This window comes from Peromyscus eremicus, chromosome X (assembly GCF_949786415.1).
Source record: "Peromyscus eremicus chromosome X, PerEre_H2_v1, whole genome shotgun sequence".
NCBI lineage: Eukaryota > Metazoa > Chordata > Mammalia > Rodentia > Cricetidae > Peromyscus > Peromyscus eremicus.
The window spans coordinates 55372727-55390111 of record NC_081439.1 but is presented as its reverse complement, the minus strand read 5'-3'; the positions used below and the strand labels follow the sequence as shown (position 1 = coordinate 55390111).

Here is a 17385-nt window from a genome sequence, read left to right as displayed (position 1 = left end):
GCCGGCATTCTTAGGGTTAGGGGGAGAAAAACGCACGAGGGAAAGGGAGATTTAGAAAATTCCTGTGAGGAATCGAGGGCAGCTAGGGACGCAGCAGGAAGGAGGCTGTGGGCAGCCCTGAGGCTTTGGGGCAGAAGGGGGACACAGTTGATGGGTGAGAAGAGGTGATGGCACGGAGGTGAAAGCCAGACAGGGTTCGGTGGACGGAGAGCCCCTCGCGGCCCAGATGCAGGCCGAGGAAGCCCCGGAGGTGAGGAAGGGGCCGCGGGGTGCGCAGCTCAGGCTTTCGGGGGAGAGGGCAGAGATGGGGCGCAACGTTGGGAAAAAAAAAAAAAAAAGGCTGAGAACAGAACAGTGGAGAGGCTAGGGGGGACTGCGAGGGGGCCTGGCCCCTGTCCGTCCCACCTCACCTGGCGCCCAGTCGGAGTTCAGGTCTAGTGTCGAGAAAGCGCCGGCTCCGGCCGGTCCCTCTGTCCCGCGCGGGAGACCACGGACACAAAGCGGGGCGCGCGGGAGGAGGGCAGGGGGAGGGGAGGGAGGAGGAGACGCCAGAGGCGCAAGCGGAGGAGGGGCGCCCGGCGCCCTCCGCCTGGGTCAGGGGGCGGGGCGTGCGGCTGGAGGCCGCGCTCGGCGCGCCAATGGGTGGCCAGCGGGCTCGCAGGCCGGGGCGCGCCTTCCTACGGTTCACCTCGGCACCTGGGCCTCCGCCGGCCCGGCCAATCACACACCTTTGTGTGCCTAAGCGGCCCCGCCCACTCGCCCCTGCCCAGGACCTGCTAGCTGCGAATCCAGAGATCTCCATCTGGGTGTTACCCTATTCCTGAACCCCCTCCCAACCCAAGAGTTTAGCGTGTCACCTTTCAAAGCCTAGGTGGGTCTTGCAGTCATTTCCCTTGATGAAGGGAAATAAATGGCATTCACGAATATTTGACCCAAGATCTCTTAGGAGGTCGGATTTCTTACTCTCTGAGGTCCTTCTAACCAAGAGTTACTCTTTTCCAGGGCACACACTTCCAATCACCGCCTCTGAGCCCTCCACTTTTCCTTGGCTTTTCCAGGTGCCCTAAAATCTCTGGTGCTTCTTCCCATAGGCTGCTGCCCGCTACTGGCTTTCTGCAGTACTGCACCCCTCATCAGCAGGCTCTAAGCACCCCTTGTTTGATGCTCCCAAACCACCCAAACCAATCACATTGTCTAGAAGGAAAAGGAAATAAGAGGTTACCGCACTAGAATCCCGCAGACCTGGTCACATGGCTTGGTTACCTTTGGTAGGGAAGGTTTGAACTATCATCTCTTCCCACCTTCCCTCTCTTACCTTCAGGTCTGTACTGGGCCACAATGGTGACTGATTGGCCAGCCCGCTTCAGAGCAGCTGCCGCCTGCTCATGAGTAGCATTCCTCAGGTTGACTCCATTTACCTGCCCAAAGAGAGGAGTTGTGAGTCACCCCAAAGGCAAGAAAGAGTTAGTCATAGCACTTAGAAAAGGGGATGTACAGCCCATCTCTCAGCCTATTTGGATTTGTTTTCCCCAAATTCCATCCTTGCCCCCCCCCACAATAGGCCTAAAGTATACAATCTCACTGGTATAATAATTATTTTTGTGGAAGTCAAATGCCAATCAAAGTTAAGATCCAGGGACATTCATTTCTTCCTCAAGCATAAATCTGGTCTTGGTCCCTTTTCCCTCATTAACGGCACTTACAAAGACAATTTACATTTTCTTCAGTTCTTAGCCCTGCCCTCATCTCAAGTACTATTTCTTGGCGGACACAAGAACACCCTCCTCCCTTTTAGCTTGGCACAGCACCCATCCTGCCACCTTGCCTTTTGTCTTACCGATAAGATCCGGTCTCCCCTTCGCAGCTCCCCACTCAGGTCGGCTGGGCCTCCTGCCAGGATGAAGGAAACAAAAATGCCTTCTCCATCCTCTCCTCCTACGATGTTGAAGCCCAGGCCTGTAGAGCCTTTGTGCAGGATGATCTTGCGGGGCTCTCTGGAGGGACAAGAGTAAAGATATGACAAGGAGGGAGGTCAAGGACAAAGGATGACAAGGAGGGAGGTCAAGGACAAAGGATAACAAGAGCTGTGGAGCCTGTGAGGACTGTCACAAGCCCCATACTTGCTGTAGGAAGGAAAGACTTGGACTTCTATGTATCATACTCTGTTCCTCCCTTTGTCTCTCGAAACCTGCTTGGCTGCTCTTTTATGTCAGGTGCCAAGTTTCAGTTCCTCTTCCTAAAGGCTCCTAGTCAATTTCCCAATGGGCATTCCTCAGCACTCTCGGGTCAACAAAAGCTCATCCAGAACTCTGGAGCCCAAATCTCACAGCTCACTCATTCATCTTTCCGAGTCTTCTGTTCCGGTAAGCTCTGTGAAAGGCCCTGGGCTGAAAGAGAACCCTGTTAAGGGTAGTGGAGTCACCCTGGGTCGATGGCCCTCACCATCCAAAAGATACTTTCATTACAACTACTGCTGCAAATTTTTGAAGTTCCGACCTCCAACTATGACCTTTTCTGCCTTCTCCCAACAACATAACAGCTACCACTTGACCGGTGATGTGAAGAAAGAGATGGAAAAAAAAAAATCCCAGGTCCCTATATGATGCTCACGGGCTAAACTGAAGAGAGGAGACACTCTATTTTTAAAAAACAAACAAACAAAACCACTGACTAGAACTGGCCATATTCTCTAAATGGTCACAGTGCCACCAGGTGAGCGGAATGATCTGCACATGTGTGTCTGTACAACTGGCCCGACTCCCCAGCACATTGTCCCATCCTGCCATCTTCATTCGTTCCAAACATCTTTCCTGAGAGGAGACCCAGGTTTCAAGCGAGCCTCTTCCTTTCTTGGGTTCCGAGTCTGGGGTGCGATGCTCCCTACCTGGCATCCCCTCCGGGCCGCAGGGAGCGGAGTGGCCAGGCCCACCTCTGCGAGGCCCTCCTCCAGGCTGAAGCCGAGGCCGTGCCCAAACCCAGGGCCAAGCTGGAGCCTGAGAACTTGCGAGCCCTCTCCATGGCTCCTCCGCTTCTCCCCGGGGCAGCCTACCCTTCCGTCTCCACTGCAGCCGGCCCAGCAGCCGCCCAGGCCCCACCCCGCAAACCTGTCCCCCTGCAACCCCGGCCGGCCTGACCAGTTCAACGGCCCCAGCCCGCCGCCGCCACCTCGGGGCGGAGCCCTTCCCCGCGCGGTCCCGGGCCGCCCTGGCCGCCTCTCCGAGTGAGTCCCGCCAACCCCGCCGGCTGGAAGACCCCCCTCAGTGACTATGTATGGCTGCCCGCAGAGAGGAGTGCCACTGTCGCGGGCCAGGAAACCCCCCCCCCCCCGTCTCCCCCACCTCCTCAACCCCCTAAATGCCTCACCCCACCCCGGATCGGCTTTTTCGGATCTGGGCCACTCGCTAGGCACTCCCCCTGACGGCAGAATTCGTTCTTGCAGCCACCTCTGCCCCTTCTAGAGTCCCAAGGCCTCATCACAGACAAGGGCCCCAGATCTTACAGCTGGGAATGATGAGGGCCTTAGCCTCCTTCTTGCCATACTACGAGAAGACCTGTCGCCGGCCAGAAAATGTATCCTCACTCCACTCTAGGTCTTACCTGGTGAAGTCTTCCTCAGCCAGCATGTGCCTGGGAATGGGAGAGTAGCGTGTAGGGGGCACCTGAGGAGGAGCAGGGTAGGTGACCTTGCTCTCGACTGCCCCGAGATAACCCAGGCTGGAATTATGGCTTATGTGGTTGTCAGCCAAGGCAGTGAAAGCTGAGGTGGAAAAAGAGAGAAAAGGGTCCAGAGGTGTCCCACTATGGAATTTTTCCCAACCCCCTCCAAGGATTTTTCCACACATCCTACCTCAGGTGCAAAAAAGGCCCCAGGATACTGATTCCCTAGGCCACTATTCTCCACTTTATCCATTTCCCACCCTCACCCCAGGGTTCCTCCTCCTCCTCAGTCCTTTTCTAAACCCTGGGCTTACTCCTGTGACTCTTAGAAAGAGCTGAGCTGAAGGCAGTCTACAAAGAAAGGCATGACTAGAGGTGTGACTAATAATAATCCCTCACATCTCTGTAGCCTAATAGTTTTCCAAAAGCTTTCTCATCCATGATCTCATTTGATCCTTGCGCCAGTCCAATGAGGAAGGCAGCATGTGTGTATATATATATATATATATATCATTAGCTCCTTTAGGCTAAAGAGGAAACTAAAGGTGTAAAAAGAACTTACCCAAGGGCACCCAACTCCCAAGCCCAGGGCCGGGACCTGGACTGTTGTGACACTCTCATCTGTATTTGCTCTCTCTGAACAAAGGGTACAGACACCTTACCCCCCACTGAAACTAGGGCAAAAGACCATTGGGTACGTACTGCTGGCGTAGTCAGGGGGAGCATACATGTCGTTGAGATGGAGGCTGCCAGGCTTGGCCACCTTCAGATAGACCATATCTGATGTGTTCTTCAGTGAGGCTACCGCTTCCTCGTGTCTCACATCCTGCAGATTGGTGTTGTTCACCTAGAAGAGGAGACACCCTGGGCTGGGTCTTAGAAAGGAAAACCTCTCCAGACAGCTCAAAGGAATGCTCTTTCAGTACACTAACAGGTCCAAGAAGGGTACGGTTAAAGGGATATAAAGGTGGCTGGCCCCACCATGGAAAGAACTAGGGTCTTGCTATCTAGGTAAACACAACTCAGGTGATATTCTTGAAATTCTCCAAAATGCCTCATTCTCTACTGAGAGGGCACCAGAGCTGTTCCTCCCCGCCCTGTCATTTGGGCACCCCATGAAGGCTGTCTCACCGCAAGCAGCCGGTCCCCAATCTGTAGGCGTCCATCCTTCTGAGCAGCTCCTCCCTCAATGATCTTGGTGATGTAGATGCTGTTGTCTCCTGGGATATGCTGGTTGCCAATGCCTCCAGCAATGCTGAAACCCAGGCCTAGATGGCAGCCAGCAGGAAGTGGGAGAGGGCCACAAGGTGAGGTTAGCATGTTTCATTCATTGCAAAGCCAATTCCCTCCCAGCTACCCCACTATCCCCTCCAAAAGTTCCTTTCCCACCAGGAATCCCAAACACCAGCCTAACATCCCAAGGTCAATAAGGGGTGAAACCTGAGGTCAAGAAAGAAGGCTATGAGCTGGGACTGGAGGACTCATGCTAGAAGAAAGGCCACTCCCTTCAATTCCCCCATGGGGCAGCCATGACCTAGGACCTGGGGGGTGGGTGGCTAGAGTGTAAGAACCAGGAGGGCCACACCTTTCGGCCCTTTGAGCAGGTTGACCTCCATGATAGTCTCAGGTGGGGGCTGTCGCCGCCGCACCACCAACCGCACCACAGGGCCCGCCTCCTTCAGTGCTTCCACGGCCCGGCTGTGAACCACTTCCGACACGTCCACCTCATTCACCCGTAGCACGCAGTCATTAACCCTGTGGGGAAAGCCCAAGAGGCATGCCACTGTGTCACTGTCCCTCTACCATGTCTCCTGTGTCCTCCCTCTCCTCTTCTCTCCCTTCCTCCTTTCCCTCCCCTCTGATCTAATGGAAGGGTCATCCTGCCAGGCTGGCCCTTGTCCTCTATCTCCACCCTGTCCCTTCCACCCACAGCCCTGCTTCCAGGCCATCTCACCCCAGCCTCCCATCCATGGCAGCTGCTCCACCAGGAATGATCTTGGTAATAAAGATGCCAGGGTCATCAGGGACATGAGGGTTGTCGATGCCACCTGCGATACTGAAGCCCAAGCCAGAGTTGCCCTGAGAAGGGGGGTGGAAGGGCACAGTCATTTCATTCTGAGAGCACAAAGAAGGGTTCTTGGCACTCCATCTCCTTCTATTTCCCAGAGTAGGCTCTCCAGGTCCCATGGTAGGATGGGGCACATTCGTCAGAAACCTAGCAGTTTCTCAGCCTATGGTGACCATTTTTGGTGGGGAGGCCTCAGCAAACCAACCCCCGCCCCAAGTCTCCAGGCCTCAGTCAGCAAGATCAATGAATAATTGTGAGTTGATTGATAGATGTAATGCTATGGCCTCTGAGGGCCTTGTTTCCCTGTACTCTCAATAAGGCTCCCCTGTGAGTCTTGAAACGCTGCTCAGGGCCCTCCCCTCTCCTGGATGCAACCCTTGCTTCCCATTTCCCACCCTCCCTACTGGAAAACTTACCCGTTCCAGTACTATCTCCTCATACTTGAACATGCCATCACTGCCGTTCACCTAAGGGAAGACAGAAGCGCTTCCTTCAGTGCTTCCTGCCCTCTCAGCCATCTTCTCTCTAGTCAGTTTGCTTCTTTCCCCGCTCCCACAAAGATTTCAAGCACACCACAGGGCGTCTCTAGACCACGGATGGGGACAGGCTGACCCCAAGCGAGCATACCCCTCCCCTTGCGTCCAACCGTTTAAGTCCAAACCCAGCTGTTTGTTTAGCCCAGATCAATTGTCTGAGACTGAGCCAATCAGTGGTGCACTCACCGACAGGCTGGGCTCCAGGGCCTCGGGGTTCACTAGGAGGGGTGCAGGGCTGGCCTAAGGGGGATGGCAGAGATGGAGCATGGTGGGCAAACCATACCACACCCAACATCAATAGGAAGTGCCCAGAAGCCTGGCCAGGGAACCTCTCCATTTCTGAAGCACAGCTCCCCCTGATTTTGGGATCATAGACTCCCACAATGTCAGATATGGGAAGACAACAGACATCATCTTATCCGATCACTTTCACATAACAGTTGGGGACACTAAGGCCCAGAGAGGTTGTAAGGTGTGCCTAAGGGAACACTGGGAGTTAGGGTGTAGAACATGTCCTGGTACTCTTTGGGTTATAGGAAGCTTCGAGGCCAGTGGTATTTTGGCTACTCATCCCTTCTCCATGCTACTCTCATCAGAGTACCTTGGAAGCCCTATTTTTACACCTCCTTCAAAGGTTCCAGAAATCCAAGTTTTCAAATGGACAGGAGTAAAAATCCTAATCCATTTTTTCCAAGGGACTTTGGACTTGAACCTTTTGTGTGTCCCAGAAGGAAGGGTCAGGGTGGGGATTGGCCAGGAGTCTGAGGACAAACCAGGGGTAGGACAGGACTGGAGTAGACAAAAATCCCCATGAAGGAGAACCTGTTGACCCAGACATTAGAAGCAGAACTTGTGATCTTTAGCACACAGTAGCCATGGGAAGACAGACAGGTAAGAGAAAGGTCCAAAAACACAGGTTGTTTGCAGTAACACATAGATGTGGCCTTCCTGACAGGACATACTTGTGGCCATTTTTCAAGTGGAAATCGGATTCTGCACAGACAAGTACACCTGCTTCCACACTCACACAATCATTTTCAAGACTGAAGGAGCCTCATTGTCTCTCTCCCCATGTGTCCCAGCACTGATCCTAATTTCTATGGCCATGTTGTACCTTTCGGAAGTTTTGGCCCCAGAAGAGAACAGCTAAGGGCTCTTCCACGTATCCTGCTCTGCTCCCCCTTCCCACCCTCATCCTTTGCAGTACTGGCTTCAAGAGTGCTGACTAGCCATGCCTCCCTTATTTCCTCCCTCATGTTCTGTAGTCTTAAGGAGTCGGTGGTAGGATTCCAGCTGCAGCCTCACCCTGGTCCCAGGAGGAAAAATCTCTGGCTCTTCAGAGACACCCCCCCCCAATCCAACACAGCTGACTGAAGTACAATGCAATAAATACAGAGCAAAAGAAAACCTATTCAGCTCTTTCATGCCCCTGGCACACCATGTGTGCCCACACGTGACAAGCCATGCCTCGAGCCCAGTTTGGGTGGTACCTGGAGGTCTCCATTCCCAGTAGCCCACCTCTAGCTCTGGTCCCACCCCCACTCAGAGACATTGCCCCTAGGATCAGGAGCCATCCAAAGATCAGCCCGGGTAAAGAAACGGTACCCAACGGGCCCAGCCCTGGAATTGGCACCTATTTCCCACTGGGCAGGCCAAGCATGAGCGTGTGTTTGTAAGGGAGGGGCAAAGGAGAGAGGACTCACTGGAGAGGGCAAGGAACCAAGACTAGGGACACCGAAAGAGGTGTAGGCAGACAGACAGACAGTCCATAGGATTCCTCTCTCCAAGAAGCCCTCTCTTTTGCTCCTAGGTGAAAGCACATCCTATCCTCAGAGATGGTCAGAATGGTCACCAACTTGGGGCAGTCAGCACCTGCCATCGACTGCAAAGCCTTCAGCTCCTCTCTCTCCACTCTGGGGGCTGCAGAACTGAAGAACTAGACAGGCCCTCCGCCATGCATGCCAGAGACCTGCCGGCCCAGCCTCCATTTTGCTGCTTCTCCCACAGATGCTCCTTCCATTTTCTAAGCTGCCAGTTCAGGCTGGGAGTGGAAGCCGAGTTGTGCCCAGCACCCAGGGGCTCCCAAACTGTGCCAAATCAGAGCTGGGGAGCTAAGTTCTCCCACATCTCTGGGTATCTACAAGGGCCATGCCCCACTCGGGGCAGACCTTGCCCTAGGGCAGCTGCCCTCTGCCTGGTTCCAGGCAATATGCCTGCTTTGGAGCAAGGAGGCTTGTTTAACACCCCCCACCCCCCACCCCTCACCCCCCACAGCACACACACTTCAGAGCAGCTTGGACAAAAGAGTCTGTCCTTCTCAGCAGCCTCTCAGCCTTGCTTGGGACGTGTCGCCTCCTCCCCCTCCCCTCTTTTTCCTGTCAAGCGCTTCTCACCAGGGACAACACACGCACACATCACACACACACATACACATGCGTGCGCGGGCACACACACGTGTGCACTCTTGAAACCACATGCTTACACATATATACATGGAGACACACACAGGCAAACACAGCTACTCCTGCAGCCTCATCTACAGAGACATCTCCACATTCAGAAAGACATCCTCATACATCCATGTGCACGTTCACACACAAAGGGACTGGGACGGAGAGGGACTCATGGTATTGAGAGATGAAGCTCAGTCAGCCCCGCACATGGGTTCCGCTACATACACTCACACAAGCTCCATTGCCTTCCTCCACACACACCCCAACATACATACAAACACATATGTCCCCCCCCACGCAGAGCATCATGCCCCCTCCTCCCCTCCTGTGGAGACACACACCACATACAACCCCCGCAGAACCTCCCGCCCCCTGCCAGACACAGAGACACTGCCAACCTCCCCCCCTCGCCGCACTGAGACAAACCCAAATCCCCCACACTAGAAAATGTGCCCCTCCGCCATACCATCACCCCCTGATACAAACAGCTCCTCCCAATCCCCTTCAAATGGAGACCCCCCTAAACAGACACACATGGAAGTACATATTTGCAACAGTATCTCTTTGATCAGCTGCAGTGTTAAGGCTCAGGGTCCACAGACTTGGAGCCCCAGCAACCCCTACTGTTCCCCAGACTTCCTAGACCCCAATCCCTAGTCCTTTTGGGTTGTCCCACCAGCCTCCCCTGCCCCCCCACCCCCCGCCCATCCGCTGGTCCTTACCTGCTCATACCAATCTCGGTTGGTACAGGTGCACTCAGGCCACCAGCTGGGGCCACTGCCGTTGAGTTTAGGGGTGCTCTTGCCGGGGACTGGTTTAGGGGGCACTGGCCCCACATCTCGGCCCGTGGGGATGAGCTTGGCCTTGGTGCGAGGGGTGGGGGTAGCCCCTGCCTGTGAAGGCAGGGTCTGCGAGCTGTAGCCTCCATAACTGGAGCTGGCCCCATTGCCCCCACTTGGCCCATAGGGGTCCGGCACCTGCCAGTCCCCATAGCCAGGAGGCTCAAGACGCCGCAGGGCGGCCAGGCGGGTCACCTCATAGCACTCGGGGCACTTACAGCAGTGCTGGTGCTTGTGCATGGCACTGCCCCCCGCGGCTCGGACCCCCCAGCTCACGCCAGTTTCCACACCGCTGCCACCACCGGGCTCCCGAGCACACTCGCACTGCTCAGACCAGGAAGGTGGGGGCACCCGTGGGGGCGCCCGGGCGGAGCGGGGCCTGGGGCCGGGCGGGCGTCCCGGGGCCTCTGCCCCCACGCTGCCCCGCACCCACGGCTCCCCCTCCAGCACTGGCGGCTCCGTGTCGCCCGTTGTGGCTCCTGGGCCAAGGCCCAGTGGCAAAGAAGAAGTGGGAGCCTAGGCAAAGGCTAGGTGCGGTGAGAGCCTCTTCTGCTCAGGTCCCCAGGATGGATCTGAGTGGAGTCAAGAGCATCTCTCCCTGGCTCCCTTCTCAATTGATTCCAGCCAATCAGCGCACAGAGTCAGGCAGCGGCAGCGGCAGCAGCAGGAATGCTAAACAGCGGCTCCTTAAAGGAACAGAAGCAGAGACGCCCCCCGGGCTCAGCCACAGCTCCCCCATTCTCTGGGGTGCTAGCTACCCTGGTCTAGGTGACTGGGATTTGGGCCACTGGAGAGCTGAGGAGCACGATCCCCTGTCCCCTGGTCACCAATTTCAGGCTGTCTTCTGCCCACTCCACCCCGCCCCACTTCCAAGAGGGAGTTGCAGTGAGATGCTCAATGGGTCCCTAAGCTTGCTCTAAGCTAGGGCCACCAGGAGTAAAGACAGCAACAGAACAGACCGAAGGGGCATACGGGCTGGGTGCAAGAAGTGCTGCCTCCTGCAGGGGACCAAGGAAGAGGACAGCATCCAGGTCTGTTAAGTATCCTGACCGGGACTATTGTTCTCTCATCCTCTAGGCCCTGAAATGGCTATTTCACAGTCGACCTTCTTACATCACCAGTGAAAGACTTAACCCCAGAACGGGCGGTAGTAGGACACTACTTATCCCTACCTCACTACACTTCTGCCTCTACTCCACGGTTATGTTAGGGAAAGGAGGTTTGGAATGTTAAGAGGAAAGGGAGTCCAGAGTAGAAGGAAGTGATAAGAAAAGCTCGGAAGTGAGAAAAGCCAGCTCCGTTAGTTTAGAAAAGCATATAGGAATACCTGTTTAGGAGGTCTCCTTGTGTTCTCCTGGCTCACCCTGTGGGAAGATGGGAAAAGGATGATGATAAGACAGAATTTTTTTTTTTCAGACAAAATGATCATCCTGACTCAACTACCTGATTGGTGGTATTACAGGTGTCACCTGGCCTAACTTTTTGTTGCTGTCCTTGTTTTACCTTTAGCTGACAATGACTGAATCATAAAAACTCGGAAGTACAAACAAAAAGCCCTATCAAGGCAGTACGAAAGTTACCTTCATTCTACCAATAAAAGCCGGAAGTTCAGCAATGTTAACACAGCTAGGTAGCATAGCTGAAAGATGTAAGTTCTTGCCATTTGACTCAAACCCATGCTCTAAACCACTCATATAACTGATATACTCTTAAGTTTTCCTACAGGTTTTAGGTCTCAGTTTAATGCAACAAACATGTATTGAGCACCAACCCCATGTAAGGCCATTACGTTAGTGCAGTGAATAGAGACTCAAGCTTAACTCAACAGATACTCAGGCCCAACATGGTTCTAGAATTTGGTGATAGAACAGTATGACTGAACAATATAGAACAAACAGAACAAGTCTCTGTCCTTGAGGAGCTTACAGTCTACTGAGGGGACGCAGACAAACACAATCACAACAAAAATAGCTAATCATATAGTCATGGTGACTAGCCACAATTGTCATCTTGGCCAGAATTAGAATCACCTAGAAGATATACATCTGGGCATATCTATGAGGGCATTTCCAGAGCAGATGAACTCACCTTCAATGTGAGTGGCATCTTCCAGTGGGTCACCAAGATATAGAGGTCTGAGTAAAATGCAGCAAAGTGAGAGAAAAGCCAGAGGAACACGATCCCCTGTCCCCTGGTCACCAATTTCAGGCTGTCTTCTGTCCACCCCGCCCCGCCCCACTTCTAAGCGGGAGCTGCAGTGAGGTGCTCAATATGCCTGCTTTCACTTCCTTTTCAAAAATTATTTGTAGACTTGTTTATTGTTTTCTGTGTTTTACCTGCATGTATGTATATGCACCATTTGCATGCAGTACTGGCAGAGGGCAGTAGAGGGTGCCAGAACCCCTGAAACTAGAGTTACAGGTAGTTATGCACCACCATGTGGGTGCTGGGAACCAAACTCGGGTCCTCTGCAAGAACTACAAGTCCTCCTAACCACTGAGCTGTCTCTTCAGCCCCTCTTCACTTCCTTTTGAGTGAGTGCATCTGTCACTACTATTGCCGTCACTGGCTGTCACCAGACTCCAGGTCCTTCAGTCTTCCAAACGAACTTCACACCAGTGACTCTTCAGGGATCCTCCAGGCTTTCAGCACTTCACTGGAACTTGATGAAACACACAGGGTTTTTTTTTTTTTTTTTTTTTTTTTTTGGACTGAATAGCTACCAGGTTCTGTGCCTTTCCAGTGTACAGACAGCTGCTGTTGGACTGCTAGTTTCCCTATCACGTAAGCCAGTCCGATAAACCGTCATTATAATATGCATACATTCTATCGGTTCTATTCCTCTACGGAAACCTGTCTAATGCAGAATTTGGTACCACAAGTAGTTCTAGAGAAAGACAGATGGAAGCTTAATGGTTTCCGAACTAGTTCTCTAGTTTGATTACATATATCTAAAGTTATTAAATATTTTCTTGATAGCATGGAGAGCACTGGTTAGAAATCCATGATGTGAGTTGTTTAAAGAAATATGTGAAATAAATGCATTGGACACTCCTGATTCAGCATTTGTGAGAGGCAGGAAATTTGGTGAGTTTATACATAATGCTTTTGAGCATTTCTGGAAAACAGGGAATATAATAATGTTGGCTGGCTGTTTCTAACATCTCTGGATCAAGTAACAAAGGGAAAATACAAGCTCAGAGTTGCAGTTTCCCAGCTCCAGGTGTTAATTAAAAATCTAAAGGCTCTAAGTGTGCCCTGAGAGAGAATCCTCTTTCCAGCATCCATAGGGCTGAAGGTGCCGAAAACCAAACACAAGTCCTCATTACTGGTTTAGCTGACTTACAACACATAGTAAGGTTGGAGCCTCAAAAGGTGTCTGTGGTTAAAGTGAGGATACTGGCTGGAAAAGATTGGGATAGTATAACTTAACATAGAGATGTGTAGGAAGACCCAAATGAAACCAAAACATTGAGCCCTCAGATACTAATGAGTTTCTTTAAAAAAAAAAAAAAAAGATTTGCTTGTATTATTTCAAATTGTGTGTGTGTGCATGCACATGCAGATGTGAATTTGGTGTCTGTGGAGGTCAGAAGAAGGTGTCAGATTCCCTGGTGTTGAAAGTGATTGTGAACCACTCCATGTGGGTACTGGGATCTGAACTCCAGTCCTCTGGAAAAGCAGGAAGCAATCTTAACCATTGAGCCATTTCTCCAGCCCCAAATCTGTTGAGTTTATTTTGCATGAAAAAAAAGTCTCCCACCCTTAGTGATAGGTATATTCCCATCCTGTCCCCTGAAGTATTGGTCTCCCCATCCTTGTCCAAGAGAATTAATCCTGCATTATCTATAGAACTAGCAATTATTGTCTCTGAAGGAGTTACCATGCAAGATAATGCCAATGCCCCTCAGAACCCTCCCTCCTGCCCATCTTTAGTCCTAGACCTACAACCAGACTCTTAGAGGTGAGGAACACAGCGTGACCCTGAGGAGATGTACTATGCTCCAAAAGAACTGCTTGAAGTTTCTAGTTTATACAAACAGAGGTCTGGAGAATGTATATGCTAATTGAGTTTAAGGGTATAGTATAGTGGTAAAGAGAACATAAAAGTATTCCAGGCTGAATTTATTGATGTGAGCTGAGATTCTGGGTTTAATGTTTCAACTAGCACAGTATCCACTGCTGTTCACAACCTCCTGCAACTCCAGCCCCAGGGGATCCAACACCCTCTTCTGGCCTCTGCAGACACTGCATTCACATATGCACCCAGAGATACACCCCCCCCAACACACACACAATAGCTTATTTGATTGGTTGAATGAAGTATGAGTCTAGAGATGGCCTACTGTGAGTGAGCTGGATATGCCTGATATCCTTTGGCTTAATGTTGATGAAGGCATTCAATGGCTCGGGGTAGCTGGGTATCTACTCCTCTACTATAGGAGTGTAGCTAAAGTTTTCCTGCCTGGCCCACAGTCAGGACAAATCTCTGTCACCTGCCAGTCCCACAGCCGCTCAGACCCGACCAAGCAAACACAGAGACTTATATTGCTTACAAACTGTATGGCCATGGCAGGCTTCTTGCTAACTGTTCTTACAGCTTAAATTAATCCATTTCCATTAATCTATGCCTTGCCACATGGCTTGTGGCTTACCGGCATCTTCACATGCTGGTTGTCATGGTGGCGGCTGGCAGTGTCTCTCTGACTCAGCCTTCCACTTCCCAGCTTTATTCTCCTCCTTGTCCCACCTACACTTCCTGCCTAGCCAATGGTCAATCAGTGTTTTATTTATTGACTAATTAGCAACACATTTGCCATACAGAACATCCCACAGCATAGGAGAGTCCAGAACACATGCCTTCCAATAATACTATAAGAAGTAGGTTTGGGAGAGGAGCACCAGCATGCTTGAAGAGCTCTGTCATTGCTCTTTTCTGTGTAGCAGACTTTTAGAGTGGGAGCCATAGCCATTCAATTGGATAACCTAAATGCAATGGTGTAAGAATGTAAGAGTTACAATACAAGGGCCAAAGGCAAAGTGAGAAGACTGGCCATACCAGACAGTAGAAGGAAAGAAATGATCATGATGGTCTCTCTTGATGCTGGATAATCAACCATGATAATCTGAGAAGTAAAATATATAAGAATTCTACTAAATTCTTGTTTAATCCGTATAAGAAATGTATTTCCAGAGCAAATGAATAAGAGCCTATCTTGAATCATAGTTACAAAGAACCATGGCTCCTCAATCAACTTCCAGACTTTAGACAATTTATAAGCTCATGAAAGAAATGGATCCCAGGTCCCTTTGAGGAGGGACCCTACTATACTACCATTTTTTTTTTTACTATTAATCTTTTCCCAGTCTCTCCTGAAATGAGTCTACAGTCTTTTACCATGGTAATTGTATGGTGAAGAAAAGGAAATAACCAGATATTTTGTACCTATACTGGCTCTGAACTGACATTAAGTCCAGGGGATCACAAATAGCATTGTGGCTCTTCAGTTAAAGGAGAGACTTAAGGATACAAGGTAATCAATGGAATTTTATCAAAGGTCTGATTCACAGTGGGTTCAATGAGCCCCTGAACTATAGTTATTTTCCTGTAGCTATTTTCCCACTCTCAGAATGCATAATTGGCTTTGATAAACAACTTAGACATTGGCAGAATTCTCACATTGGTCCCTGACCTGTGAGTGAAGATGACATATAAACCATTAGAGCTGCCTCTGCTTAGGAATGGAGTTAACCAAAAACAATATTGCATCTCTAGAGGGATTGCAGAGATTAGTGCCCTCACCAAGGACTTGTAAGATGCAGGGTGATGGTCCTCACCACGTCCCCCATTTACCTCTCCTACTTGGCCTGTGCAAAAGATGAAGGGAATGACCATTTATCATCATAAGATCAATCAAGTGTTGACTCAAATTGCAGCTGCTGTGCTAGATTTGATTCTTTGCTTGACCTGGATTAACACATCTCCTGGTACCTAGTATGCAGCTATTGATTTTGCAAATGCTTTATCTTCATACCTGTCCCAAAGGACCCCCAAGAAGTAATTTGCTTTCAGCTGGAAAGGCCAGCAGTATACCTTCCCTATCCTTTCAGGGACAGTGCCAGAGAAACACAACCAATACAACTAATAGCAGCTTAAGGAATTCCCTTTTCTCTTATGGACTTCTACTCAGGTAAAGCCAAAATCTTGACTACACCACAGAAAATAATTTCAGAATGAACCAGAGTGAATCAAAATTAATGAGTTTATGAAGTATTTTGTCAAAGGTTACATAGAATGAGGATGGTACACACCTCCAAGATATGGATGTAGCCTTCTTTTTAAAATAATAATTTTATTAATCCTATGAGAATTTTTTATAATGTATTATGGTCATATTCACCCTCACTCCTTCTAACTCCTTCCACATCCACCTCCCACCTCCCCATCCCTTCCCACATGACCCTCTTTAAAAAAATAACAGATGAGTCCAATTTGTGCTGCCCATACACACATGGATGTGACCAGCCACTGGAGTATGGTCAAACTACCAGGGGGCCATACCTTAAAGAAAATGGACTCTCTCAAAAGCCATCACCCATCAATAGCTCTTCAGTTAGGGGTGGGGCTCATGAACCCCTCAATCCTCCATGCTAGAATATTGACTGGCTTGATATTGTGCAGACCTTGTGTGGACAAACACAGCTGCTGGAAGGTCATGAGTACAGCAGTCCTGGCATGTCCAGAAGACACTGTCTCATTCTGGTCCTTCCCAACCTCTGTTCTCACAATCTTTCTATCCCTGCTTCTGCAATGGCTCCTGAGCTTATGAGGAAGCACATGATATGGATGTCCATCTGTGGCTGGCTTTCCACTGACACTTATTCTCTGAACTTGGACCAGTTGTCAGTTCCCTTCATTAATCTCTATCTAGTACAGAAAGAAAAATATACAGACTTAAGAGTCACACTTAGATGTTGTCTTAATTAGGGATTCTATTGCTGTGATGAAACCCCATGACCAAGAAGCAAGTTGGGGAGAGGGCTTATTTGGTTCACATCTCCACACTGCTGTTTGTCACCAAAGGGAAGTCAGGACAGGAACTCAAACAGGGCAGGAACCTGGAGGCAGGAGCTGATGCAGAGGCCATGGAGGGGTGCTGCGTCCTGGCTTGCTCCTCTTCATTATAGATCTGCATAAGACTGGCCACTAATAACCATGTGGCAGAGTCAACAGGAGGCTGTTTTGAAATCTCCTCTGTCAATACTGTTACTCCAAAACTCTTCAATTTAGCCTCAGGCAGATTTTTTGGACAAGGGCAGAAATCAGCCACATTCTTCACCAAAATGTCACAAGAACAGTCTCTAGGCCACTTACTAACATTCTTCTCCTCGGAATCCTCTTGAGCCAGGCTGTCATAATCTACCTTGCTCTCAGCACCAATGTCTTCCACACTCCTCCTGGTGTGGCCCATTAAGCTCCACTTAAAGCTTTCATCTGCTTTCCTAATACAAAGTCCCACAGTCCACATTCCACCAACAAGCAGCATGGTCAGGCCTGTCACAGCAACATCCTGCTTCCTGGTCCAACTTCTGTCTTAGTCAGTGTTCTATTGCTGTGAAGAGACACCATGACCAGGGCAACTCTTTTTTTTAATTAATTTTTTTATTTATTTTACATACCATCCACAGTTTCCTCTCTCTCCCCTCCTCCCATTCCCTCCCCCACCTCCTTTCTATCACCCTCCTTCCCGCCATCCACTCCTCAGAAAGGAAGGGTAAGGCCTCCCGTGGGAGTCAACAAAGCATAGCACATTAAGGCTAAGCGAGACATC

The 17385-nt window shown here is 50.5% G+C and overlaps 1 protein-coding gene across 5 annotated transcripts in view; it reads right to left on the bottom strand.

Annotated features, from left to right (window-relative positions):
• Positions 1 to 11372, bottom strand: part of Dlg3 (discs large MAGUK scaffold protein 3) — a 52509-nt gene extending 41137 nt beyond the window's left edge. The window contains exons 1-12 of one of the 5 annotated variants that reach the window (XM_059250105.1): positions 11134 to 11372; positions 10881 to 10917; positions 9437 to 10239; positions 6448 to 6501; positions 6142 to 6192; positions 5612 to 5736; positions 5243 to 5412; positions 4789 to 4925; positions 4360 to 4504; positions 3598 to 3757; positions 1838 to 1994; positions 1316 to 1418 (exon numbers count right to left, since the gene is read on the bottom strand). In XM_059250105.1, the coding sequence (XP_059106088.1) occupies positions 1316 to 1418; positions 1838 to 1994; positions 3598 to 3757; positions 4360 to 4504; positions 4789 to 4925; positions 5243 to 5412; positions 5612 to 5736; positions 6142 to 6192; positions 6448 to 6501; positions 9437 to 9793 (1459 nt within the window). In that variant the 5' untranslated portion in view covers positions 9794 to 10239; positions 10881 to 10917; positions 11134 to 11372. Of the gene's footprint in view, positions 1 to 410; positions 533 to 1315; positions 1419 to 1837; positions 1995 to 2884; positions 3070 to 3597; positions 3758 to 4359; positions 4505 to 4788; positions 4926 to 5242; positions 5413 to 5611; positions 5737 to 6141; positions 6193 to 6447; positions 6502 to 9436; positions 10240 to 10880; positions 10918 to 11133 lie in introns of those variants that run through there. The other 4 variants (XM_059250104.1, XM_059250106.1, XM_059250107.1 and 1 more) reach the window with 4 other exon arrangements.
• Positions 11373 to 17385: the final 6013 nt, after the last annotated feature.